Source organism: Phaethon aethereus, assembly GCF_964289735.1.
Source record: "Phaethon aethereus genome assembly, chromosome: 1".
NCBI lineage: Eukaryota > Metazoa > Chordata > Aves > Phaethontiformes > Phaethontidae > Phaethon > Phaethon aethereus.
Window position 1 is genome coordinate 15,414,367 of NC_138575.1, and position 27,007 is coordinate 15,441,373.

The 27,007-nt window shown below is 42.1% G+C and overlaps 1 protein-coding gene across 3 annotated transcripts; it reads left to right on the forward strand.

The window, feature by feature from the left end:
- Positions 1-4,580: 4,580 nt before the first annotated feature.
- Positions 4,581-25,119, forward strand: PUS7 (pseudouridine synthase 7; the record flags this gene model as incomplete). Of its 3 annotated transcripts, XM_082014429.1 has the most annotated exons (16): positions 4,581-4,945; positions 6,832-6,916; positions 7,038-7,139; positions 8,053-8,197; positions 10,218-10,235; positions 12,582-12,693; positions 14,001-14,078; positions 15,782-15,910; positions 16,152-16,277; positions 16,568-16,629; positions 17,058-17,218; positions 18,105-18,231; positions 18,975-19,076; positions 22,688-22,817; positions 24,337-24,428; positions 24,983-25,119. In XM_082014429.1, 16 exons carry the CDS (start codon positions 4,581-4,583, stop codon positions 25,117-25,119), a joined length of 1,971 nt encoding a protein of 656 aa, XP_081870555.1. The 3 variants fall into 3 exon arrangements, with proteins under 3 accessions (XP_081870555.1, XP_081870556.1, XP_081870557.1); XM_082014430.1 differs by lacking the exon at positions 10,218-10,235 and having other exon boundaries at positions 6,832-6,928; XM_082014431.1 differs by lacking the exon at positions 10,218-10,235.
- Positions 25,120-27,007: the final 1,888 nt, after the last annotated feature.

The following is a 27,007-nucleotide window of genomic DNA, read 5'->3' on the forward strand; positions in this document are numbered from 1 at the left end:
TGAAGTTAATGAAAGGATGTTCTTTGCAACGCTGCTTAAAATAGAACGGAGGGTCAAAGATGACTTTCTGACAACGTCAGAAAAGACTCACAGTACAGATCCAACCTTGTTTTATTCAGTTTTAAAATGTCAGTGTGACTTGCATCGATACCGTGTGGGTTTTGAAATGGTACTCAAACATGCCAGTGTCCTGGAACTAACGTTCAATCTGTTTCAAATATTAGGGTTGTTCAGGAAGGCCCCCATCTCATACAACACATCACTCCCTGCTTTGGCTATAACTGCGTTTGGGAAGCCCAACTTTTTCTGTGGAGTTGCCGTTCTTTTGCAAATTCTTGTCTGTTGCCCCCAGATGCTTCAAACTGGATTCTACTGTCGAAGGAAGCTTCGGCAGGCCAGAGGAGAGGGAAGAGCAGCCGCTCGGCGGGGACCACCTCCGCCTCGCCCGGCTAGCCCGGCCGGGACGCGCCGTAATTAAGACGGTGACGCAGTGGCCCGGCGCCCTGACATGGCACCTGCCCGCCGGCTGCTCCCTCGGGCGGCCCTAGGCCCCAACGCGGCCCCGCGGGCTCCGGTGCCGGGGCTCGCTGCCCGCTTTGCCCTCCGGCAGGCGCGGCCGAGCCCTGTACCATACAGCGGCGGCTCTGCGGGGCTCGGCCGGGCCGCGGAGGCGCTGCCGCCGGCAAATGGCTGCGGCGGGCGGAGGGACGGGGAGCAGCGCTCCCGCCGCCCGGGCCGGGCCGCTGCGGCGGCCGGGGGCGGGCGCAGGCAGGAGGCCGCCTCCGCACACGCGGAGCTGGGGCGGGCCCGCGCCGCTCGCGCCCGCCACCGCCTCCTTCCCCGCGGCGCTGGCGCCTGGCCCGTCCTCCCGTGCCGGCGTGCGGTAAGTGGCACCCCCTCCCCGGCTCCCGCCCGGCGGCGGGCGGAGGCGCGCCCTCCCCCGGCAGCCGTGGCCGCCTAGGGCGCCTCAGCGCGCGGGAACCGCGGCCTCCGCGGCCGGGCCGGCTCAAAGACCCCGCGGGCTGGTGGCGGCGAGGGGCTCGGCCGCGGGGCAGCTTCCCCCCCGCTTGCGCCAGGCTCTCCCCGGCCAGCTCCGGGGCTCCTGCGGTGGGCGGGCGAGCGAGCGGGCGGTAGCCGCGTGGTGCCGGGAGCCGAGCGGCAGCCCCTTCCTGCCTCCTCCGCGTCCTCCCGCCTGCCCCAGCCTCTTCTCTTGCTCTCGCCCTGCCCCGGCAGCCACGGGGCTGGCAGCGGCGGAGCCGGGCCGCGGGACCTGCTGCTGCTGCTGCTCGCCCGGCCCGGCCCTGCCCGCTGCCCCGCACCACCTCTCCACGAGGGTGCCGGGCCGCTGCCGGCTTCCCAGACCGCGCGGCCGAGAGACGCGGCCCGCGGCCCGCGGCCCGGCGGGCTCCCCGCCGCCCCCGCCCAAGGGGGCGGCTCGCGGGCGCTGCTCAACCATCATGCCCTCTCGTCCGTCGCCTTTTAATCCGATGTGCCTCGTCTCACGAGAGGTCAGCTTCCTATCCAGCGCTGGTGGGCGCCGGCTCTTGCATTTATTTAGAGGGCCGCACCCCTTAGCCCCCCCACCAGCCCCGTGCCTGCCTGACGGGTACGACACCGGCAGTAATCGCTCGGCATTTCTTGCTGGGGAGAATCGAGCCCTGTATTAGCAGCAGTAAATTCAGTCTCTGCTGAAACATGGTTGAAATTGCTGCAGAGTTGCTGTTTATGCAGATTCTGGCTTTTATGGAAACACCTGTTTGCTAGGGAAGGGACCGAGACGGTTGAGCAGCTGTCAAATAACAGGCGCCTCTCACTAGCAGTCTGCACAAGTGAGGCAGTGTGTGCCCCGCTCACTTCAACTTGCTCCTTCAAGTAATTATCCTGCAGAAATCTTCCCACATGATGGCCGCCATTTGGCACAGGATAGTACTTTGTTGTATGTGAGTCATTTGCTGAGAGAGCAGGCCGTATCTGACAACTTTGGAGTATTTGCGGCCAACGTTAAATTCTTCTAACAGCTTGTATCATTCAAAAACTAGGTGTCACAATTTTGGTTTGGAAACATGAGATTTGTCTTGTTACCTCCTCTGGCAGGTGTCTCGGAGGATTTCACTGTGCCGAGTGGTGTTTTGTTCACCATGCAAAGACATTCGCAAGCTGCCTAGAAGCCTCTTCCACATCAGTGCTTTATAACCCAGGCTCCGTAAATTTGGGTACATAGGAGAAGAATCTGGAAATGATGGTGAATGGCTTCTCTTGGCTATGGTTTTTTTTTTTTAAATGTACTTTCATTTTTATTTGAGGACAAACTGAAATTGGTGCTTTGTGCTTGAAGGTACATTGCTTTCTTCTCTGTGTGTTTTGTCACTCCTCTCTTCAGGCAATACACACACTTTTTTATAAGCCTTTTCCCATTTCCCTTTTGTCTAGTCTTTTTTCTAGCATTCATTTCAGCTCTTCATTTGAGCAAAATGTTTCAGGTGTTTCTAAAACAGTTTCCTGTCTCTTTACCCTAAGTTTGTGACCTCTACAACGGAAAGTCCAGGCAAGGAAACCAGTGTGGCTAACAGCTCACTGGTACCAGTTAGTTAACAACCCAGCATGTGGTGATTATCAAGTTAGTAATGAGTCTTTAAAAACATACCCTTTAACGTGAAATAGAATATGCTATCTGGTGGCTGAAGAAATAACACAAGATGATGTGTGTAGCTCTAAAATACCGCTGTATGTCTAGATTATTTTCTTAGTAACAATTTAATCCTATTAATTTAGAAATCTGCCTGTTGTTGTGGGCAAAACTCTCTTAACTTGGGGAGTTTAATTTGTTGCCAGTTAACATAAACTTTTAATTACTGATTTGGCTAGAAGATGGCCAGTTGAATAAACACTTGGGGAAAACTCCTTTCTTCCCCCTTCCCCAGGCTGAACTTCACTCCAGACACTTCCCCTCCCTTGCTTTCCTTGTCTTCCCTGCACTGGCTGGCCCCACAGGTTACACTCTGTCCCTTGGGCGAGGCAGTGGTGGTACAGGCGGTTGAGATTGGTACATAGAGGTTTTTTTTCTTCTGTTCCTTCTTTCTCATTTCTTCTGCTCCCATGTGGGCCTCTCCATGGGCCATGGTCACCTCAGGGGTGTCCCTGCCCCAGAACGGGCACCTTCACAGGCTGCAGTCCTCTCAGTGGTGTCCCTGCTCTGGTGTGGACAGCCTCCTTCCAGGAGTGCATCTCCAGCTGCGTCCCCAACAATGTCCCCTTCCCCGTGCCTCCCCCCATGTCTTTTTTAGTGTGCTGTCACACGCCTCTACCTGTGCTTCCCATTGCGCTTTCTGCCATCAGCAGCTCCTCCCTTTTTTAAATAAGCTGGAGCAGAGGCACTGTCTGGTCCTCTGATGAGTTGGAGTTTTGGCAGGCGGTGGGTTTGGTCCATTAGGAGCCAGCTGGAACTGGCCATGACCAGCACAGGGCAGTTGATGGCCTCCTCCCATGCAGCCCCCTGCTACCAAAACCTGCAGTTTATCCCCAACACACTGGTGTGCCAGTTGGGTGATGCTGGGAGAAAGGCCCTGTCCTTGCCTCATTATAGGAACTCTGATCTCCTTTCACAAACATGGAAATAAACCCAAACTTCTCTGCTGTAGCTTGCTAAATAGCAATATTGTCTTATGTCACTAAGTTAGTGACATACAATTGTATTTGTTAGTAATTTGTCTGAGTAGTGTCTGCTCCTGTATAACTACTGATACCTGGGTACAGAGGCAGCCGGTTTCTGTAATGATCACATTGATGCATGTTTTCATAGTTGGGTTTTTTTCCTAAAACTTTCTTGAAGGGTTAGTTTTCCTCTGTTTTTCAGATCTGAAGGTACTAGTTCTGCTGACGCAAAGGTGGCAGCTCAAGTTGCCAGGGAAGGGTCAGAGCTCTGCTCCACCAGTGTGAGTAGTCATGTTCTTTTCAGAGATCATTTCACTTCCTTGTTTTGTTTGTCCCACTCATTCAATGATTTTGTTATCTCATCCCTTTTCTGGTCTGAATTGCTGCCACCTTGAGTTCTGTATGGGATTGTGTGTGTTAGAAGAGATGAGATTTCAGGTTTGGGGGAATGGAGCCATCCTCTCTCAGTCCTTGCAAGACGAAATCTTGGTAGAACAGGGAATAATCAAGAGTAGTCATGTTTAACAGAAGGCTTGGGGACAAAAAGTTTCTAAGGCACTAAAGCACTATCAACAGCAGAGCCTGTGTGCACAGGGCTGGATGCAGCTGTGTAAGAGTTGGCAAGAGGGACGATGGTGTAGTATTGAATCCTGCTCTCCTGCGGCCTAACATGCATGCTGCCTTGGGTGGGTATTAAGTCCTCTTAACATCTGCCTTCTCTCTTCCCAAATACATTTTGTTTCTAGGTGTATCCAATCTTTACTTGATGCTTAACTTAAAAATGCAGAAAGTTATGTGGTTTTCCTGAACTGTTGCAGGGTGCAGAGTTCTTGGAGTGAAGAGACCATGTATTGATACTGCTCTTAAGCAGACAGGAAAAAAGCCATTCTTGCTCCTCAGGGCTTTCTGTCCTACACTGTGCCTTAAACATGGAAACTATAGAAATGAATAGTGTATCCTTGAAACGTCCTCGCTCTGAGGATGATGTGGCTAATGTAGATGAAATTAAAAGACCGAAGATCTCAGAGAAGTCTAAGACAGGGAACGACTCTGGGCAGAGCATTGAGGCTGTAACAGAACAACCTGACAAATCTCTGCTTGAGGACACGAAAAATGAAGTAATGCCCAATGAGGAAAGTGAGGAGCAGGAAGATGAGGAACTAGAGGACAGTGATGAAGATGGAGATCCGGAGAGCTTTGCAGACATGATGAAGCATGGACTGACAGAAAGTGATGTTGGCATAACTGAATTTGTTAGCTCTCATAAAGGGTTTTCTGGAATCTTAAAAGAGAGGTAACTTTTTGTTTTGTTATGTATGTTAATTCCTTGTGTTAAGCAGCTGTTGTTCTCATCTTTCCTTTTCTGGCTCACAAGTTGCAACTGGATTATGTGTGACCACTTAGGAGGTTCATCATTTTCTTTTCCTAGTGCTGAGACTGAAAGAAAGGTTTAATTTGGGACTTTTCTAGATGCTTTTTCTTCCCCACCCCCCTTCTTTCCTGTCAAATGGAGCTCTGAAGAAAGAAGGTGTCTGTGGCTAGAAATATATGATTACACTGATCTTTGCTGTTTGTCTTGCTCTCTGTCAGCAGCATACAGCATAAAACTTTACGCAGTACACCCACCTTTTGTACCACTCTTCAGTGCTGATACAAGGTGCACTGGAGAATGGAATTGAAACCATCCCTCTTTAGTTCTTCTCTTTTCCCTGACTTTTTTGTGCTAATGTCTTTAAACACCTATATTGTCAGATGTCAATTAGGCTTTAAATTATTGTCTATTCAGTTGTAATGTGATTTATAAAACATAAAAGGGAATTTTTTAACTCAGGGTGTGGAATTTTATGTTATATACTTAATAAGGTGTTTGGGGTTTAGTAGCACTTTTTAAATGAAACTTCTAAATTTTAAATTAAATAACATCTTTGAATAAAACAGAATGCAAATAAAAAACCTCACTGAAGTGAGAATCATTGTTGCCCTGACTTAGCAAAGCAGTTGAATATGCTTTGTTTGTACACCAAGAAGTCCCTGTTTTTAAATCCTGTCTTCATATATAGATCATTTTACATAATAAAGTGATATGTACATATTATGTATGTATTAAATCTTTATATGCAGCATTAAGCAGCTAGTATAATCCTCCACTGGGGAACACAGTCTGTGCTGAACCTCCTTCTGGGAAACCTGCCAGTTTTGAACAAAGGTGGCCAAAGGTAGCCGGGTGGTAGAAATGTTTGTTGGGCTCATGGTTTTTCATTGATCCTAGTTTATAACACCTATCATTAATTTAGTCCTGGCATTTTTATGGTACCAGTCACTAGCATTTCTAGACAGCTACAGATAATAAGAGAGAGGACACATAACACCCCTCAGGAAGGAATTCTACCAGTATGATGTATGGCTGCACAGAGGTATGGCAAACAGGGACTTGGGGGAGATACAGTAGAAACATTCCCATGGTGAAATTTTACTCATCTGTTGACATACATAGACTAAGAATTTTTTTCTTTTTCTTTGTTTGCCCTTTACAGACAATTGCTACCTAAAACATTTAGCAATTGCAACATAGACTGTCTGCTCTGTTAAAAATCAGGATGTTTTTATTATTGGACATAGTGACTTGATCAAAAATGTCGCAGTCAAATTCTTTGTTGCTGCCATAGAGTGTGCAGAGTAACTGTTTATTTGAAGATGTTCTCTATAATTGAATATATGTAATAGAGCTGAATTTGACCTGCTTAAGGAGTGGCTAATGCGCGCTTTATTCTGCAGGTTATTTGAAGTGACAGAGTTACTGCATTTGTGTTCATGTTGCAGCAATGCAGCAGAGTCTTAATTGTCCGTAATGACTGAGGTTGAGGATATGCATTACCAGCCTCTGCAAGCTAGTTAGAAAATGTCTCAGAGTAACTACAGCAGGTGGTTGGTTATCTGCAAAGAAGTCTGCTGTGTTTGGATATGCCAGACTTTCTTCTGTGTTCTCGTGGTATCTTTCCAAGGGGTGGGAATAGGTACAGCGTTCTCATGGTTGGTGTTTCTCTTATGTGAATTGAATTATGTGAATTCAGAATTCATGAATGAATTCTGCTAACAAACAGCTTCCTGGGAAAGGACTTCATGTCATGTGGGTTTTTTGTTTTTCTTATTACAATTTTAATGTGTGTTTCTTCCTATCAGATACTCAGACTTTGTTGTCCATGAAATAGGCAAAGATGGACGTGTGAGTCATTTAGATGACTTTTCTGTTCCAGTGGATGATGAGGTAAATTTTGAGGTAAAGATTTGGTAATGGCTATGTTCCTTAAGCAAAAACCTTGGAAGGCTGAAAGTTGTTCTGTGAGGGTTATTGGATGTTTGTTTTTCCCCTCCCAAACATGGATTAGGACCCATCAGAAGAAACATTTACAGTTTTGTCAGATGAAGACAAGCAGCGTTTAGAGGAGCTCCAGCTTCTTAAGAATAAGGAAACTAGTGTTGCCATAGAGGTAAAATTAATAAGTTATATGAAGTTTGGGGATGACGGAAGGAGGAGGGAGGGAATGGAAGGTACATGCTTTCTGGTGCATGTAAGGCATAAGAGCAGTTTGAACGTCATGCAACAGGTAGTACCAAAATGTTTCCAGTTTGGGGTTCCAATCTGGAAAGCCTTACAGATACATTCAAATTCATGCATCTGAGTTGTCATTTTGATTTTGGTGGGACTGTACTCATAGACTCAAAAACATGTCTTAATTTCTGTGGTGTTAAAATTTTCTTGCAGTGTTTTGGTTTTCTATCTAGTAGTATTTTATAGGATAATTATGTAAGAAGGATTAAATAAAATATCCATCCTCATGAAGGACTATTTTCAAGGCTAGTGTTTAGTGATTTAATAGAAAAGGAGATAAATATGCTTTTCTGTAACAAGAAAAATAAGAAGGTACAAAATGAAATTAAAACTTGATATTTTTAAACATCAAAATATTCCATACATTTGAAGAATAACTGTTGAGCTAAATTTGGGACAAAGAGATGAGTAGGATTAAATCTGGTAGTTTCAAATTAAGCATTCACAGATTAAATAATCTCATCTAGCCATTTTTTTTCCTTTAATGAGTGTAGAAAAACTTTGTTTTGCCAGAGTTTTCATCAGAAGGGGGAATTTTATTAAGCACAGGAAAAGGGAAAAAAAATCTTGAGAATTTACTTTTGTGAATGTTGAGACTGGGGTTTGTGGCAGAGTTATTTATTATGTTTCAAACTAATTTTAATGAGTAGGCCAGAGTTTTGAAAGTAGACCAGTTCAGTACTTTAGTGTGATTTGGTAGGTTTTCTCTAAGCATGCAAAATTTAACTCAGAGAATGCCTTCCCTTTCGTATTACTTTATTTGGTTTCTGCATGTGTGTGTATTAACACAGGTAATTGAAGACACCAAAGAAAAAAGAACAGTTATTCATCAGGCTGTGAAGTCTTTGTTTCCTGGACTGGAGACTAAAACAGAAGATCGAGATGGAAAAAAATACATCATTGCTTATCATGCTGCTGGGAAAAAAGCACTGGCAAGTGAGTTTCAGTATCACAGCAGTTGGGTAAAGTAAATGCTAAAATTATCCCCAAAATAAAAATCGTTAGTAAGTACTTCAATTGGACCGTACCTCCTAATGTAGTCAGGTGTTGCTTTTTCCTCTTTGCAACTGATGCTGTGCATCTAAAATGACTAGGAACACAAAGAGTGTCTGGAATTTAAATTTCAACTTGTTTTTCTTTCTAAATCATTTATCAAATACAACCGTGTTAGAAGTGAGAGGATCTTTTGTTGTTTCAGTGGGAAAAAGCAAAATAGGGGCTTTATTTTTAGTATTGTTTGAATTTGTCTAGCTTAGCTAGGTAAGCTTACTTAGCTTTCATGAACTTACCTGGATGTGTAAATGTTCATTGTGGAAGTAAGAGGTTGTAGTGGAAATGTGTACATTAGGCAGACAGTGGGTGTAATATTGACTGTCTTGAAAATCCATGACAAAATTCTCGATTACTTGAATAGAGGCAAGCACCTATTTGTTTTCCCAGAGTTATAGTTTTATATGAACATAATATATTTACCATGATCTTTAAGACTACTTCTGCTTCCAAGGCTAATTATATTTGCAGAAAATTGTCTTTATTCATTATAAATCACAGTTACTATTCTGGAATAATCAAAGTAATGAAGGATTTTCAAAGTGAAGCACTATCCACCTTAATCTTGCCAAAAACTGTTTTGGGGATAAATTCATATGCTGTACATCTTTTAACGTTACTACAAATTTGTTGCTACTTTAAGTTGGGAGGATTTTCTACATCCAGCATGTTGCATATTTAACGAAAGGTATTAAGGTTTGGTTTGGTTTGGTTTAAACTGATAGCATTCCTCCGTCATTTCAACCTACTACAAATGACAGTATGTAAACCTAGCCCTTAAATTTTAAAGATTAAGGGGATGGAGAAAGGATAGGGAGAGAAGATAATTTAAAATTGGAAGTAACACCATCTCCACATTCAATTTAGTTATTTTTTAAGGCTTGTTCTAAGCACATATGGGAATGTTGTACTTTTATTGGTACAGTTATAACATATTTATGTATCTTGTTTAACCATGTTTAGAAAATTTGTATGTTTGCATGGTTTATGCATGGAGTATGTATACTTACCAGCACAAAATTCTCCTCAGCCAGTTTGTCCTCTGTTGGTTTGTAATGGTTTTACCTCCACCTTTTCCTTCTGCTGCTTCTATTCTTTAACCATCGTTACAGTCAAGTGGTTGTTGCTAAGCTGACCAGTCTGACTTAAGAGATACTGTATAAAAGAACTTAAGTATTTGAAATATGCTGAAAAAAATTTAGTGATGTGTCTCTAGGAGTAAAACATTATCTGGAGCACCATCTTGTGATTCAGAGAAGCATCGTCTCTTTAAACTTGGATTCCTAAGTTGTGATGCTACGAACACCTGTGCATGTTGGTGAAAATGTGTGCAGTTTCAGTGAGTGTGTGTAAATGCTTATGAATGTAAGATTTAAGAGCACAAGTTCGTTTTAGTCAGAATTATATTTATTTATTGTGTTTATATAGGCACTAACACATCTTAGTCCTGAGTGGGTTCCCCAGGCAAGAAACATTTCAGAAGTGTAGAATATTCAAATATTAGCCGAGATATCTGATTACTTTTGTTAATAATGTAAACGGCTACCAAACATACTTTCCTAAAATTTAAAATTAGAAGCTGCTTTGTGTCTATAGTAAGTGTACGCCCAAAATACTTAAAATACTGCCTTACTAAATGGTCAGTAAACTGCTGTTTCATCATTGTCCACAAATGAAGTTTGTTGCATCTCCAGTTGAAGCTTTCCATATGTTCACTGTTTGCCTCTGCACGATTCCATTGCATAACTGTCTAAATTGCTGTCATCCACCACCTAACTGTTGGATGCTCTCTAAAGCATAAACAATCCCATAACCATAAACCTGCATGATCACCTCCAAAAACCCTTTGACAGTCTAAAAATTAAATGCTACTCTTTTGTGCTCTTTATGCTATGCATTGGGACAGAGGTCAGAACTGCAACAGGTAAGAGATGTTGACATTTCATGCTAACAAAATGAAATGCCAACTGTTACGACCTCCTAAATAGCGACAAGACTAACCAAACTAGTAACAATAAATTCTTTAAAAAACCCTACACATAAGTAATGCTTAAAATTCCCTGAAACAGCCAAGAATTGGGCATGTGCCCAATGCCTCTTTTTTCTGGTGCAATATAGGCAGTAGTCATTCAGTGCAGAGAAAGTCTGCCAGTAATAAGTGATGAGAATTACCAGTTTTGACAATACTGTTTGACATCTATGGTAAATTTTCCATTGATTTCATTAAGCCAAGCCTTTGCCCTTCAGCCTTGTATTTCAAACGCCACCATCTGTATTTATAAAACTTTAAAAGTATACATCATACATCTCGATACTAAAAAGAGCTTCCAGCCCTCGAATTGCAGCAAAAGATTTGGAAAAAGTGCTTGAAAGTACGGTTTTACTGTCAGAAATGTAACATTACTCTGAAACATAGCAATAAGGACTGCAGGCTGTCCCTCTGGTCCATCTCTCAGTTGAATACTTTGACGTGTTGGGTGAGGAATGGTTAAATATTGGGACTGTAGCTGCAGCCTCCCAGTACTCAGCATGGCCAGCAGTGCAGTGGAGGGGCACATGGCTGTGATGCCTAAAGCATGAGGAGCCCATTTGTATATACAGTACCTATAGAGTCCTTTTAGTCTAGCCCAGATTAGGGCTCACTTTTTGAAGGGTGTTGAAATGACTGCGTGCAAGATGGATTAGTTAAATTTAAAGAACAATTCCAGCTGGAAAAGGCTCTCGTGAATCACACTCTGTCTTCCTTTCTTCTCTTCTGATTATCAAGTTCTTCATGAAGGACCTTGTTCTTCAAGCTGAATGCAGTGTTTCATTGACTGTTTAGGAACAGTGGTGGCTCAGAAGGGAGACCAGCAGGAGCATGAGGTCTCTTAACAGGCCTTGGACCATTCTGCTCAGTTTAGGTCCTAGGAAGCTCCATAGGAGGGGGCTTTGCTTAGAAACTGATGGTACAAGGCAAGCGTTGCAATAATTTTTAAGTGATTAAAAACTAAGTGTATAGTATTTTATACTGTAGCATGTGATTTTTTTTTTTTTGCAGAAGCATGTATATGGATGGCACTTTCTCAGAAAAAGCAAGAATAATTATCTTTTACCAGAAAGATACTCACTGTCTGTGTGGGATATCTGGGCTTTATTAAAATAGCCTGAACAAAAAGAGCAGAATTTCCCAAGAACTTCCTTCCTGCATTGGTGTTTATATGCTGGAATAGGACTGGCTTCTTCAGTTAGCTTTTGCTGATTATGAAAGACTCTTAAGCCCTTTTTGTACAAAACCAGCAATGTATGCTTGGTGGCTACCAAGAGATAAGGGACTTGTCATTTAAAACAAAACAAATCCTTAGTTTTGTTCTTAGAAAACAAAGAATTGATAAACAAAGCACCTCAAAATTGGTTGCTAAACCTGTGTAGAATCAATCCTCCTCCCCAGTAATCCATCAATAGTGGATGATTGTAACAGGCAAGTTTTATCTCTGGAGGCTTTTATGTGCAACAAAAGCTTGACAAGTTGACAGTTTTCTTGCCTCTCCAGAAAACGCCAAATAATTGTACAGAATTGTAAATCGTTTGTTAGTGTGCAGGAGCTCTCTCCTCCTGGCGTTCTCTAAACACGGCATAGTATCTGGCTTGAATTATTTGTTAATGTCTCTATTGTGCCAGATTTGTCTCTCCCATAGGATTAAAAAAAAAAAAATCACCTGAAAATAATTTTTTGTGAGTATTTTTTTTTAGGCTTTTGTAGAGATACGGCCCATGCTTTTGCATGACACGCAGAAAAGATCCTACAGAAATAAAGAATATGGCAGTCCTATAATCGTCTTCCCATAAACAGGGCTCCAGTCGTCCTCATCTATTAATTATAAAAGGCACTGAAATGAAGAATGGCTTTTATTGCTGAAAGTTAGTGTAATGATAATGTTTTTGAGAAATTTAATCAGGCAATATGGCAGTTAAATGACTAGGGTACATTTTAAGGTAATTTAATGACAAAGGAACAATCACCGTTTTATTGCAGATTTTCTCCTAGGTGACAGAATTGATTAAAGAGACGTTTACAGCCCAGTGGAAGGGGAGAAAGTCTTTTGCAATGTGCTTTGCAGCTTTTGCTGTCAGTAATTCACTTCTTTTTCCTTTTTTTAATAAGAAAGCAGATGGAAATCAGCAGAATTTGACTCTCGCATATTTGTTTTAAACGTAGCTGCAATGGCAAAGACACTCCTTAAATTTAAAAAAATGACACTTTACAAATTTTAATCTTTTGTTTTTAAAGATCCAAGAAAACACTCTTGGCCAAAATCTAGGGGAAGCTACTGCCACTTCGTACTGTACAAGGAGAACAAGGATACTATGGATGCCATTAATGTCCTATCCAAATTTTTAAGGTAAGGCTGTTGTTTCTGCCAGCGTGGCGAGCATGCAGTCCTCCCCCTGTATGTTTCATGTTACTGCAAATGTTATGCTGCAGATGTAAGAGCAACACAAGTGATTACTATTCCATAATTTGTAGCCAGTGTTTTAAAAAAAAGTTATTTTAGAATATCAAATTTGAAACTTGTAAGTTTTGGAAGGAGGTGAGAATGGAACAAAATGATCTCAAGAAATTTAAAAGACTATACCCTACTACTTCAATGGGAAAAGGTCCACAATTGAAGCTGGCCGATCTGAGAAAGGCTTGGCAGCTCAAAGCCTCAATGTCCGTAACCTGAATTAAAAGCTACTTTTTTCCCCGGTGTGTGAAGATATGCAAGTATGTTTATGAACCTGTCAGATATTGTTGTGATAATATGCTGATCAGTTCCTAAGCAGTTACAGTTGGTAAACTATTGTTCCATGTATTAATTTCTTCATGGCAACACAGTCTTAGTTCCTTTCACCCCATCAAGAGCAGCAACAAAAAGATTTGCCAAAGGCGTGATGTGAACAAAGCGAATTGCAGAGGAGGGACCATTTTAAAATTGAGTCAATTCAGTGATCTACTCGTAGGGGAACTTCCCTGCTTCTGCCCTCCTTTTCCCTTTGCCCTTCCTGTCCAAAAATAAATGTTTATAAGCTAGATTCTAACCAGTATACTACTAGTATTTGTATTTGAGAACAGAATGGTATGAGAATAGTTTGGTGGAAAAATGTATGTAATGGCAATCCTGCTACCCCCTGGTGCCCATAGCTGGAATAACTGGCAATATTCCCTGTATAACACAGGCTATAAAGTACAAAGTGGAAAGGAAAGGAAATTTTCCTCTCAAGGAAAGAAATTGATCAAATTTTAAATTAACTTCTCATATTCTCACATAATGTGCATGCACAGTATTCAAATAGACATGTTACTTGAAGTTTAAGGAAGAAATGGACGTGAATTTTTTTTAGTGAAATGAGTGGTGGCTGCACATTTGTGGATTGAGTGGATGTATATAAAGAAGTACTTCAAAGTTCATATTCTGAAAGCACAGTTGTGGTAACAGTGAATCTGTTGATGTATAATTAAAACAGAAGTTTCTCTGTGTTTTATGTACTTACAGACGAGATTAGAAAATGTCACACATATGTCAAATTGTAGCCTAGTTCTGGGGAATATATGTATATGTTCTATTTTTAATATAGAAGATTAATAATTCTAGGTAATTATGCTGAAAATTATGTTCAATCCATGGCTATTTTCATATACATAATATGTGTTACTCTTGCTTTTAAGAGTGAAGCCAAACATATTTTCCTACATGGGAACTAAAGATAAAAGGGCTATAACAGTTCAAGAGATCGCTGTTCTTAGGTAAGTGAAAGTATACTGGAGTATTTGCACTCCTGCTGTGATAGCTTGAATATTGCACTAAATGCCTTGAAGACTCAGTGAGCATGTGGCACAGATGGTGGATTCGGGTCCTGATCTTGTAAAGCACATGTATTAATGAAGATGCTATAATCCTTTTTTATTCCACAGTGATTGCTAATATCTTCAGCCAGCGGTGCTCCGAGTCATAGGCTGGATACACGTATGCGGCTGAAGCAGTGGGCCAAATTGCCTTCGTGCTCTTACGCTACGTGGCTCCCATGCAACAGCAGAAAAACAGAATGACAGGGTGAAAATTGTGTCCCATTTCCTTCCTGACCTTTGTTTCCACCTTCCTCCAGCTGGAATCCTATTTTCTTTCTCAGTGAGCTCTCTGAACAGCTCCAGGGGAGGCTAACCACTGCCTTTGCTCATCTGTGAGTAGCCAGAAGGGGCAAAAAAAGATGAGGAATTTTTCCTGCCTTAACCTACTCCCATAAGTCACCTACTAAGAGAAAATAAAATTTATTTTGTTGTATTCTGAGATAATTATGTGGTTTGTGGGCACTTGAAATTAGCGTTACATCTATAACTGAGAATGATGGATGCCTTGCAGTCATATATTACAATATCTGTTTAGCTAGCTGGAACGTTCTGCCCGGACTACAATGTAAACTCTTTGAAAACCATGCTCCTCGAGTGAGGAATTCCAAGGTTTGAGAGCCAGAAATTTGATCAAATCCTTGTTAAAAGGAGGGCATTCACTACGTAATTGTTCATTTTTTCCTTCCAGTGGTTTGCATGTGCATACGTTTGCACATGTAAAAGGAATTACTAATTTGTGAATTGTGAGAAGCCCCGGGTTCTTGTTGCCGCAAGGCAAGTTTGCAAACTGATGACAATTAACCAAACTTGTGGTGTAGCCATCCCAGGTGCTGTTCTGTTCACCTTTAACGTGATCGCATTTAATGGTGTGTCCAAGAGCTTCGGGGGTTGTAAACATTGGCTGGGGGGGACGTACTGGTTTGCGGTGTCTGTGCAGTAGTGCCACCGTACCCAACGCTCCCGCGCAGCCTTGGAGCAGGATGGCGCAGGAGAGGAGACGTTTCCATGTATCAGCCCACTCTGAGCTGCGTACGCTGGCCATGCTAGTTGATAAACCTGTCTGTCCTGGTAGAAACTTTAGCAGAAGTGTCAAAGAGCAGCTCGGTGATGCAAAGAACAGGGTGTGCTTCCGAAAGTACCAGCGACAAAAGTGACAGGCATCAGTGACAGGTTGGATTTCATACTGTGTCATCTGTGCTGACCTTACACAGTGGCTAATTACTTAACTCTTGTGTTGATGACTGCGCTCACTGGAGTGTGTTCATGGTGTAGTTACTTGAATAAAGCAGAGTTCAGCTTGTGGGGTACAGTATACATCGCTACTGCAAGACTTTTTTATGAGTGCATACTGTAACATAGGCGTGAAAAGACAGTACTAACAGTCTTTGTCACAGTATACCTTTTCTCTTGTATAAGTAACCTTCAGAATTATTTGTTCTTTTCTTTTAGACACTTCATTAAAATACTTGGAAAAGGCAACGATAGAAAACTGGGGAAACTGGACTCACTGCTTTTTGTTTTGCAATGCTGGCATTTCTATATTTATGTAACTCTCAGCTTTTCTAAACATAGGTGGGTGACTGTTGTCTGTTTCTTTTTAGAATCACTGCACAAAGACTTGCTCATTTGAATAAATGTTTGATGAATTTCAAATTAGGAAATTTCAGTTACAAGAACCATCCACTGAAATTAGGAGAACTGCAAGGGAACCATTTCACTGTTGTTCTCAGGTAATATGTTAGTATTTATTTAGACAATTCTGTTAGATTTTTTTTTTTCCCTTCTTTAAATAGGTGAGAGATATCAGTGCATCTTGTGTTACAAAAAAGAAGAAAACTCCTTCTATTGGCAGGAGTCTGTTGAATTTCATAAGTTCTATATAATGTTGCTGTTGAGCTTTAATAATACGGGGATCACAAAATAGTGTAAGCCCTTAATAATCTGTCTAGAACTTTTTTTTTCTACTGCTAGAAACATAACAGGAACTGATGACCAGATAGAGCAAGCAATGCACTCTCTCAGGGAAATTGGATTCATTAATTACTATGGAATGCAAAGATTTGGAACCACAGCTGTTCCTACGTATCAAATTGGCAGGTATGTGTTGTTTTCATCCTTTTTTCTTTTTTTTTTTTAATTTTATTTTTATTGCTGTATAACTTCTAATGTATTTTTGGGAATGTTTTTCTAGCGTATTGCATGTGCCAGTTTTAGATTCATGAAAGAACTTGTTTCTGAACTTGCTTCAGCAGCTATCTTGCATAATACCACTATTTTTAATATTGCATAAATCTAAACACTAATACTTCTTTTTTCGGATAATTTGGCTAAATCTTCTTAAAATATATTTATACAGTTCTTAATAAACTTTACTGTTTGAATCTTAGAGCTATTCTACAGAACAATTGGAATGAAGTAATGGATTTGATACTAAAACCACGACCAGGAGGTAAGGACTGAAAAAATGCTACATCAAAGTGTTTCTGCCTCTCCTCCTCCAAGAACTGCATGTTCAGGAAAAACACTTTTAGACTTTGATTCTTTTCATTTGAAAGGATGTTTGTGAAGACAGCTTTGCATGTACTAAACTTCAACCAGTTTAGCAATGGAGAAGCAATCCTCAGACCCTCTGCCTTTCTGCTTCTCTTTCCTTGCTGTGCAGTTTCTTGCAGTGGGCGTGAAAAGGGACCTGAATATTTCTACACAGAGTCTGCTCAGACTCCACGTGAAGCCTTCCAACCTCAGCTATCTGTGATTCTGTTAACCTGTGTAATTACTGTGACTGAAACTTCAATTTTTCAACTGTTCTAAGCAAAGGAGAGATGGGTGCTTTCTGCTGCATAGTTAAAATATTTTTATTTCACATCCTCATTCTAGCTGAAAAGGGATACTTAGTAAAATGCAGAGAAGAATGGGCAAAGACTAAAGATCCAGCAGCAGCCCTCAAGAAACTACCTGTAAAAAGGTGCGTGGAAGGACAGCTTCTACGCGGACTCTTAAAGTATGGAATGAAGAACATAATCTCTGCATTTGGCATAGTGAGTGTAAAAGTGCTGTGGGGTATTTAGTTGAATAAATGCTCTTTTGATGGTATCATGGTGAATTTGAAATAGACTCATAGATGCTCGATGAGTAGAAGGTTAAGTGTAAAATCTTTACATTTATCCTGCCTTCTTGCTTGAAGTACTGCTGCATGGTAACTGACAACATCTGTAATTAATGTATGCATAATGAGCTTTCCAATGTATACAACAACAACTCTGGTATGTTGGAAGCAATACAGTTATACTTGGTAACCATGTATAACACAGATCTGAAAACTGTGCAAAAGTTCAGTATCAGAGTTTTGCTGTTGCTTTAAAAGTATAAATCAAACTGATAGTGTGCTAATGAATCAGCTTGGCATAGAGGTGGTGGATTCACTGTCATTTTCAGGTACTGTAATCAAGATCAAGTCTTTGGAGAAAATACCATATTGCCAGCAAAGTACTGAGCCCATTGTAGGAGCCAAGGAATAATTTCTTGTTTATGAAAAAGACTGTTAGAATAATACTGTGCTTTAACATCTGCGAAGTTTACTTACAATTTCAGGAGGCTGAGTATTAATTCAGTGTTTTATAATAGCCCCATGTGTTTGAGCTGTTGAATTAAAAAAAAAACAAACTAAAAAAGTGCTTTTTTTTTTCTTAATTTAAGCACAGGGTTTTTTGTATGGATTTCAAATGCATAAAAGCATTATTTCTTCACATACCCTTTTCCCAAATAATGAACAAAAACCAAATTTCTATACCAAGAAATTGTGTTAGTCTTGTTGCTGGAGAAGATAACATTTCAAATACATGCTTTTTTGGTTATGATTGAGGGAAAAAAAACCCTAAAATACACCTTTCTAATGTTTCCCTTTTTTTTTTTCTTTACCTCTAGATACCAAGAAATAATCGTTTAATGTATATTCATAGCTACCAGAGTTATGTGTGGAATAATATGGTGAGCAAGAGAATAGAAGAATACGGGCTTAGAGCTGTACCAGGAGATCTTACACTTAAAGGAGGTAAGATCAGACAAACAAAAAGCCAGTGATGCTGTGTAGTTCAGATTCCTAGAAAAACAAGGCACATACCTGTTTATGTGATACTGCATACATGTTTTCTTTTCCCTCTTGCCCATTTTGGTCCAGTGATTTCTGAATCCATTGGCCAGTTTTAGTCAAATTTGCAAGGAATCAGAAGTTAGGTATTACACTTCCAAGAGCTGTTGGTTTGCTTGTTTTTCCAAATAGCTGGATAGGAAAGAGAGACTATGAAGGACTGATTGTTCTCAAGAATGACCTCAAACCTACCTGAGCTATGGAGAACTATGGAAGGATGTTATGACTGTGTTAACCACAGAAGTTTTTGTCTGCATTAGCATCTTGTAAAGCAGAGACTCCACTCAGTTCAAACTTCCTTCACTGGGATTTGCTCTGGCGCTTCCCTGGGGTGAGAATATCCACAGTATTTCTCCTTCATGTATGCTTGATGCCTGGTTAGGGAACTGTTCATCTAGCAGTCCTTACTTCATTCAGCTTTAAAAGTCACTGGAAACTGGGCTGTGATTCTGCTCGTGACTGTGACAGCCTTGAAGACTATTACTTCTCTTCTTGGAAATGTTGTCTATTAAGTGGAGATAAAACACAGTAATTACCCCTCTCAAAGTAGGCCTGTTTCAATCAAGTGGTTCATTTTAAATTTAGCTAATGTTAACTGTCACAGGCATCCATACTGGTAACTCTTCATTTTTCTGTCCTGATTGTAGCCACAGCTGTTCATATCGAAGAAGGAGATGTTGATAACTACACTATCCACGACGTAGTGATGCCATTGCCTGGATTTGATGTTATTTATCCAAAGCATAAAAGTACGTCTGACTGTTAAATTATGTACTTACTCTGAAAATGTAAGTAGTCTTTAAGATTGTTCTTAAAAGGAAGATGAGATCTATGCAACTGTAGTGGTTTAACCTGGCAGGTAGCTAAAACAACCATACAGCTGTTTGCTCACCCCCGCCCCCCGCAACGGGATTGGGGAGGGAATTGGAGGAAAAGAAGGTAAAACTCGTGGGTTGAGATAAAGGATAAAGACAGTTTAATAGGACAGGGAAATAACAACAACAACAACAATAATAATGAAAAATATGCAAAACAAGTGATGCACAGCGCAATTGCTCACCACCCGCTTACTGATGCCCAGTTAGTTCCCAAGCTGTAGCCCCTCCCCAGCCAACTCCCCCAGTTTATATACTGGGCATGACATCATATGGTATGGAATATCCCTTTGGCCAGCCTGGGTCAGCTGTCCCAGCTGTGTCCCCTCCCAGCTCCCCGTGCACCCCCAGCCTGCTCGCTGGCAGCCCAGCACGAGAAGCTGGACAGTCCTTGATTGCTCAGCAACAACCCAAAACATCAGCACATTATCAACAGCAACACACCAGCTATCAAGAAGAAAATTAACTCTATCCCAGCTGAAACCAGGACAGCAACCTCAGGGACCATTTCAAAAAATACACTATGTCAGAGCTCTGATACATTACTGTCAGCTTCTCCCATTGTGAAAATAATAGTCTGCATTGTAACTTGTTTCATTTAACATAAATCTGTTTCGTATCTCTTTTTAGCTAGTTGCTTTTCCAAAGACAGACATTTTTTACTGAGGCAAAATTATTTATCTCAGCACAATGAGGGAAAAAAAAGGTGAAATATTAATTGAAATGCATTTGATTTTTAGATTAGAAAACAAACCAAACTGCTAGAATTGGTAACCCAAGTAAACACCTGAAGTTAAAAAAGAGAACCAGATCTGTTTAATTAAATATTAACCAATATGAATGTTTAAAAGAACCAAAAAAGTGTATCTTTTATCTCCTGTATATGAAGTGTATTTGATCTAAATTGTTTTTAATGGAGTAGGTTCAGTGATCTATAATTATCTACATTGCATACAATGTTATTATTAAGGGATAGAGTTGCAGAATCATTTTGGTTGGAAGGGACCTCAGGAGGCCATCTGATGAACCTTTTGGTCAAAGCAAGCTCAGGCCAGCTTGCTCAGGGCTTTGTCCTGTCAGGTATGAAACTTTCAAGAACAAATAGTCTCTAAGTTCTTCTCTCAGTCTTCTCCACGCTAAAGAGCCCAGTTCTCTCAGACTCTCCTCACAGGACATGTGCTACAACCCCTGGCCGTTGGGATGGTCCTCCATTGGACTCATTCAAGTTTATCAGCATCTACTTTGTAGTGGACGCACTATTCCAAGTGCAGTCTGAGTGCCCAGCAAAGGGGAGTAATTGTTTTTCTTGGTGTAGCTACTGGCTAAGCTGCTGTTGTTACTACCTTTTGTCGCTGCCAGGGTGCTCTGTTAAGTCTGCATTCCACTGGGAGTCCCAGGTCACTGTCAGCAGTCGCTCCCTAGCCTGTACCTCTCAGGTACAGGACTTTGTCCTTGCTGAATTTCATGAGGTTCCTCTTGGCCCATTCCTCTAGCCTGCTTAGGTCCCTCTGAATGGCAGTCCTGCCCTTGAGTGTATCGACTGCCACCCCAGCTTGATGTTGTCCACAAACCTGGTGGGGTGAATTCCAGGTCCTCCTCCATGTATGCTAATAAAGGTATTTAACAGGACACATCCCTGTTTCTTGAGGAACTCTGCTTGTAATGAGCTTCTAGGTAGAGCTCAAACCAATAGTGACTATCTTTTGAGACGATGAGCTGGACAGTTCTTTACCCATCTAGCGGTCCACCCATTTTAATGTTCTAACCTTGGATATGAGGATGCTGTGGGAACATGTTGACAGGCACTGCTCTCCCCTCATCCACAGATGTAATAATTTCAGCATAGAAGGCAGTAAGATTGGTGGGTTTTTTGGTTTTTCTTTTCCTTTTCCCCCCTTTGGTGAAATCTTGCTCACTATTGTTCTCATCGTGTGCCCAGAAGCATGTTCCAAGAGGATTAGTTCCATTATCTTCCCTGGGACCAAAGTGAGTCTGACTGGTCTGTAATTCCCTAGATCATCCTTCTTGCCCTTTCTAAAGATGGGTGCAACACTTGGTTTTCTGCAGTCGCCTGCGACCTCCCCAGATCACCACCATCTCTCAGAGATGATAGAGCAAAGCTTTATCATGACGTGAGCCAGCTCACTCAGCCTGTATCTTCTTCCACTACTGTAGTCCCTCTCTTTCCTGAACCTTGCCTCTAGGAACTTGGAGACTTGCTGGTAAGGACTGAGGCAAAGAAGGCACTGAGACCATCAGTCATATGTCTGTCACTAGACCAGCTGTCACTAGACTAGCTTCTCCATTTAGCAGCAGGCCAGTATTTTCCTTGTTGTATTCTTTCATTCCTGATGTTGCAGTGTAACTCTTGTTATTCTTGATGTCTGTTGTCGATTTCAATTCTAGCTGAGCTTTGGCTTTCCTAACACCATCCCTGTGTACCTGGACAATGTTTGTATACTCGTTCGTTCTTTTTTTGTAGCCAGCCCTAGCTTTCACGTACTTTGTGTCCTTACATATGAGCTGAGTCATGAGTTTCCTACTTAGCCAAACCAGTCTCCCAATACATGTGCTTGTTTCCTCAATGTTTGGTTGAACTGCTCTTTTACTTGGTTGTCCTTGAAAGACCAGTCAGGTCTCTTGAGACTCTCTGCCTGCCAGAAATAAGTCCCAGAGGTAGGATCCTGTTTGTCACCCATCTCTGAAACATTTGGAAGGTAAAAATCTGTTTGTGATGAGGTGTGGCACTGAACCACATTAAGTTAAAAGATTGGAAGGAAAAGCTGCAATGTTTTATGTTCAATCTGTTTATACTGGGATTTGCCCACAGTAAGCCTAACTTATTCCTGTTTAAAATTCCCAACTGCATAAAGCAATGCTGGCAATTGCACTGCGAATCAAAGGCACCAGACAGCCTTTTAGCCACAGTATACTCTTGTATTTCCAATCGCCTTCCCTGTCTTCCCAGGCATGAATGCACACACCCTTACTTAAGGATACAAGACTGTAACAGAATTAGTCCTTCTGTTGGCAGTGTACTTAAAGGTTCCTACCGGCTAATTTCTTCAGAGGGCTGTCTTAACTCAGTTCACTCTGCAGCTTATTCAAAGATACAGCAATGGGTAATCTGGCCCATTTTTTTTTTCTCCATCTATCTGAGGTTAGTCTTGCGAAGTTTAGATAATTGAAAAGCATGCATGAGATGTCAATGAAATGTCAGTGAAGTATTTTGTAAATTTTGGTTTCAGCTGAAATTTTTAATTTGCTAAGATTCTCTCTTGGTTACTGCCTCTACTAATCAGGTTGTAGAAGCAAACATTGTAGGTAATAAGATTTGCAATAGGTAATTTTAAACTTCTGTGTAACATTTATCCCATATATGCCGAAAACTACTAAATATAAGGGAAGGAACTGATCCATGAAAACGTGCTGTTTCAATCGTCCTCACTGTGTGCTCTCCTATTAAAGATTTTCCTCTCTTGCAGTTGGTGAGGCCTACAAGGAAATGCTAGTAGCTGACAATCTTGATATCAACAACATGAGGCATAAGATCAGAGATTATTCACTTTCTGGAGCATACAGAAAGATTATCATCCGACCCCAGAATGTCAATTGGTAAGTAGGAGGATAAAGGAAATTACACTTGAATTGACAGCATAGAGTATATGTGGGATGACTAAGTGCAAGAACCATTAGACTGACCCACAGGACATACATGTAGACTGAAGTATAGGTGGGGAGGAATCTGTCTGCATTTCCCTCACAGTTTTTACGCAGTTGAAGTTGAACCATAGCCTTACTTAAAATCATAGAATTGTTAAGGTTGGAAAAGACCTCTAAGATCATGAAGACCGATCATCAACCCAGCACCACCGTGCCCACTAAACCATGTCCTGAAGTGCCACGTCCACATGTTTTTTGAACACTTCCAGAGATGGCGACTCCACCACCTCCCTGGGCAGCCTGTTCCAATGCTTGACCACTCTTTCAGTAAATAAATTTTTCCTAATATCCAATCTAAACCTCCTCTGGCGCAACTTGAGGCCATTTCCTCTCATCCTATCACTAGTTAGTTGGGAGACGAGACCAACACCCACCTCGCTACAACCTCCTTTCAGGTAGCTGTAAAGAGCTATCAATAAGGTGTCCTCTCAGCCTCTTCTCCAGACTAAACCCCAGTTCCCTCAGCTTCTTCCTTGGTCCTCTGGTTTTGTGATGCATGAGTGTCAAGACATCTGTCTAGTTGTTACACTCCTTGCAAGGGCTTGCCTGAACGCCTCATAGGTAATTATTTATGTTGAAACATAATTGATAATATTTAAAACAGGTTTTTTGTAGCCTTGCTATGAGAAAGTTGGGCTCCAATTACCTGTCAGTCAGATCTGTATCACTTAAACCTACTAAATCACTGTTGCTAGAGGTACAACCTAGTTGTCTTATGGCAACTGAATAAACGCCTTTCAAATAGGTGACTGTAAAAATGTGCAGAAAGACTTGATCACCGATGCATAGAAAAAAAAATACAGAGGGTTTAGGAGGGAAACAAAAAATACAAATGTTTACACTTTGTTTTAATTAGTGCTATTGTTTAAAGCCTATCTACTTCCCAGTGACTTTTCAGCCTTGTCATTACATGTGGAATTTCTGTTAAATGAATGGCAGGAGTATAGTATGTATTTAAGCTCTTTCAAAGAAGTTTAGATGGCTTTCTTCAAAATGAAGGCTCCTGGTTTTTTTTTCCCTGCCCCCCTCCATCCCCAAGTGTTCTTAGAGTTAACACCATTCTTCTCATAATTTCACAAGCTATGCTTCTTGTATAGCTGGAAATCCTGACAGCCCATGAGGTAAAACAGATGAGTTATGCAAAGAAACTTATCAGTAATTTATTATTTTTTTTAATAATCTGCATCAAACAGAGGTGAATCTTCTACATAGAGCTTTACCAGTTACTGCACCATAAATGCTGCCTTACCTTGTTTTATTAGAAAATCAATTCCATTTCAGTTGTAACTGCCAAATTGTGACAGTATTATAATGATAAAATTTATAGATTTAGATAAAACAATAAAAATATAATTTTTATTCTAAATAATTAAAATAATAATTTTAAAATTTACATGTATTTATTGTAAAGGGAGGTCGTTGCTTATGACGATCCCAGAATCCCGTTATTTACTACAGATTTGGATAAGCTGGAAGGAAGACCATTACCAGTTCTTCCTACAGGTAAGTTATTTTTCTGCTGATGTTTGCAAAATAGAAGTTTGATCTGGCTGTTGTTTTGAACTGCTACATATTGAAAGCTCTTTTAAGGAAGAGCTTTCATTTAACTAGATGGGTAAGTCTAATGGTATTGAAGATATCCCAAGTTAGGCGTCTAAAAAAGGACCCCTATTTCTCAAGACACTACTTAAATACTTAACATAATTCAATGGAAAATTTTTTTATATAATTCTGGTCAGAAGGTCTTTTGACGCTACTTTCCACAAAAAATGAACAGAGACTAGGAATTCAGTTTTGAAAAAACAGAAGTTTATTTTCTTTTTAAAAAAAGAAAACCATCACTTCCTGCTGAAAGAAAATATTAAAAAGAAGTTGTTTTATGAAATTCCACTGTGGATTGTAAATTGGAGTATGGTGGTGGTGGCTAGTTTGTTTTATAGGTTGGGGGGTTGGTCATGGAAAAATGTGGTCCTGTTTAGATGGCATCCAGAATAAGCATCAGTTACACCCTTAACAACTTTTTCTTGCTTTGTGTCTCCTCTTACCCCTTATGACAGATGGTAAATTCAGGGCACTAAAGATGGAGTTCTCCCTTCCCCCATCCACTTATGCTACCATGGCAATTCGAGAAGTTTTGAAAATGGACACAAGCATAAAAAACCAGACACAACTGAATACTACCTGGTTACGCTGAATGAACTGCAGAAAGGACTTAGATTTTAACATATATAAAGTGTTCTCCTATTTACATGTTCTGTACAAATCTTTAAGGACTGGTAGCAAGAGATTTGTATTTTTTTAAGTTTTTATTAGTGCTAGCATTTAACTTCAGTAGTCATTTGCAAGATGGCTGTTGTAATATAACATAGATCTTAGTCACTGGTGCTTTTAATGAAATGAGTAAGTTGCTTGAGCCGTTAACATGGGTGCATTTTAAGAAGGGGGCTTGTAATAGTTTCAGACCGGGAAGAATGTTTAGCTTGCTTTTTTTGGCAAGCACTGAATGTTTTAGTGAGTTTAGCACACTTTGAAGTCTCTTCAAATACATTAAATTACAGCTTAGGAAAATAAATTACAATAAAATTCAGGTATCAATGAACATTTGTATCGGGGAGTTTTTGCTGGTAGCATTTGCGCTGATGCAGTAGAAGATTCTGTTAGCAAGGCTTTTTATGTGCTGTAAAGATGTACAGCTGTTTTAATTAGTTGGTCTTTTCATCGAGGAAAATACTTGTGTGTATTTTTCCAGCTTTACTAATAACTGTACCAAAGACCAGGTACTGAAAATAAATTAACCTAAAAGTCTTCAGCGTGTAACTACTTCCTTTCCACATCTCTGTCTGTCCGTTGCTGGCAAGGGCTGAGCCGGGCTTCGGGTAGGGAAAAAAAAAAATTATAAAGCTGTTCTGAAAAGACACTGCATTTTCAGCCTCTTTCTAAGCCAAATAAAAAGCTTGTGTTGCTAGAAGTCATGTAAATAGAAGACGTTCACCACAGCTGCGTGCCGTGGTGGCTGGAAGCCCTCCGCGCCGTGAGGGACCTCAGGAGAGGCGGCGTCTCCAGCCGCACGAAGCGGTGACGGCTCCTGCGCCAGCGGGGCTGCGCTTTCCACACGGGAACGAAATCGGCCGCTCCTCGACCCCAGCCAAGCCCAGCGCTCCTCAAGCCCCGAGCGCCGGCCCTGCCGCCCGTCCGCCGCCATCCGGGGGGCGCACGCCGCCGCCGGGCCGGGGCGGGCCGGGTCTGGCTGCCGGCCGAGTCTGGCTGCCAGCCGCGCATGCGCGCTGCTGGCGGAGGGCAGCCAGCCCTGCCTGCCGCTGGCTTCTCACCCGGGCAAAGGCGGAGGGCGGCAGTGCGCATGCGCCCCGCCGGCCCCGCCCGCAGGCGGCACTGCGCGCACGTGACCCGCTGGCCGCGGGGGCTGCGCGCTGCTGACGTGGCAGGGGCGGGGCGGCGGCGCCGGGCGCTGAGGGCAGCGCGCCGGGCCCGAGCCGCGCTGCGGCGAGTCGCGCCAGCAGCTGCCCCTCCGGCGGGCGGGGGCCCTGGCCTGCCTCGGCGGGCCTGTCCGAGCTCTGCGGCCGCTCGCTGGGCACCGTCCAGCTTGCCAGGGACAGCGCCGCCTAGGGGGCAGAGTCCGGAGCGGGGGAAGAAAGGGGCTGCTTGGTCGCCTGGCCTGGGCCGTGGGCAGCAGGGGCCTCGCCCAGCGCCTCCCCGGGTCCCGCCGAGCCCTCTGCCGCTCCTTGGAAAGGCCTGGCCCTCTGGCGAAGGTGGGTGCAGAGCTGCGTGCTCGAGCAGCGAGGCAGCTGGAGGATGCTGCCCGGTGTCCTGTTCCTCCCTCACCCTGTGTCCCCGTCCTCTGGTGTGGAGAGAGCACCGCTTGGTGCTTGGTCTTCTGCGGTGTTACTTGTTTTCGTTGCTGCAAACAGCGTTGTGCTTTTTACTACTCTCTTTTTTTTTATTCACTTCCTCCTCAGCAGCACACTTGGTCTCCCAGTTTGTTCTGCCCGCTGCTCTCTAGTGCTTCTCCGACTTTGGCTCATCAGTTGCACTGTTTTCTCACTCTTCCCGCTTGTCTGTTTAAT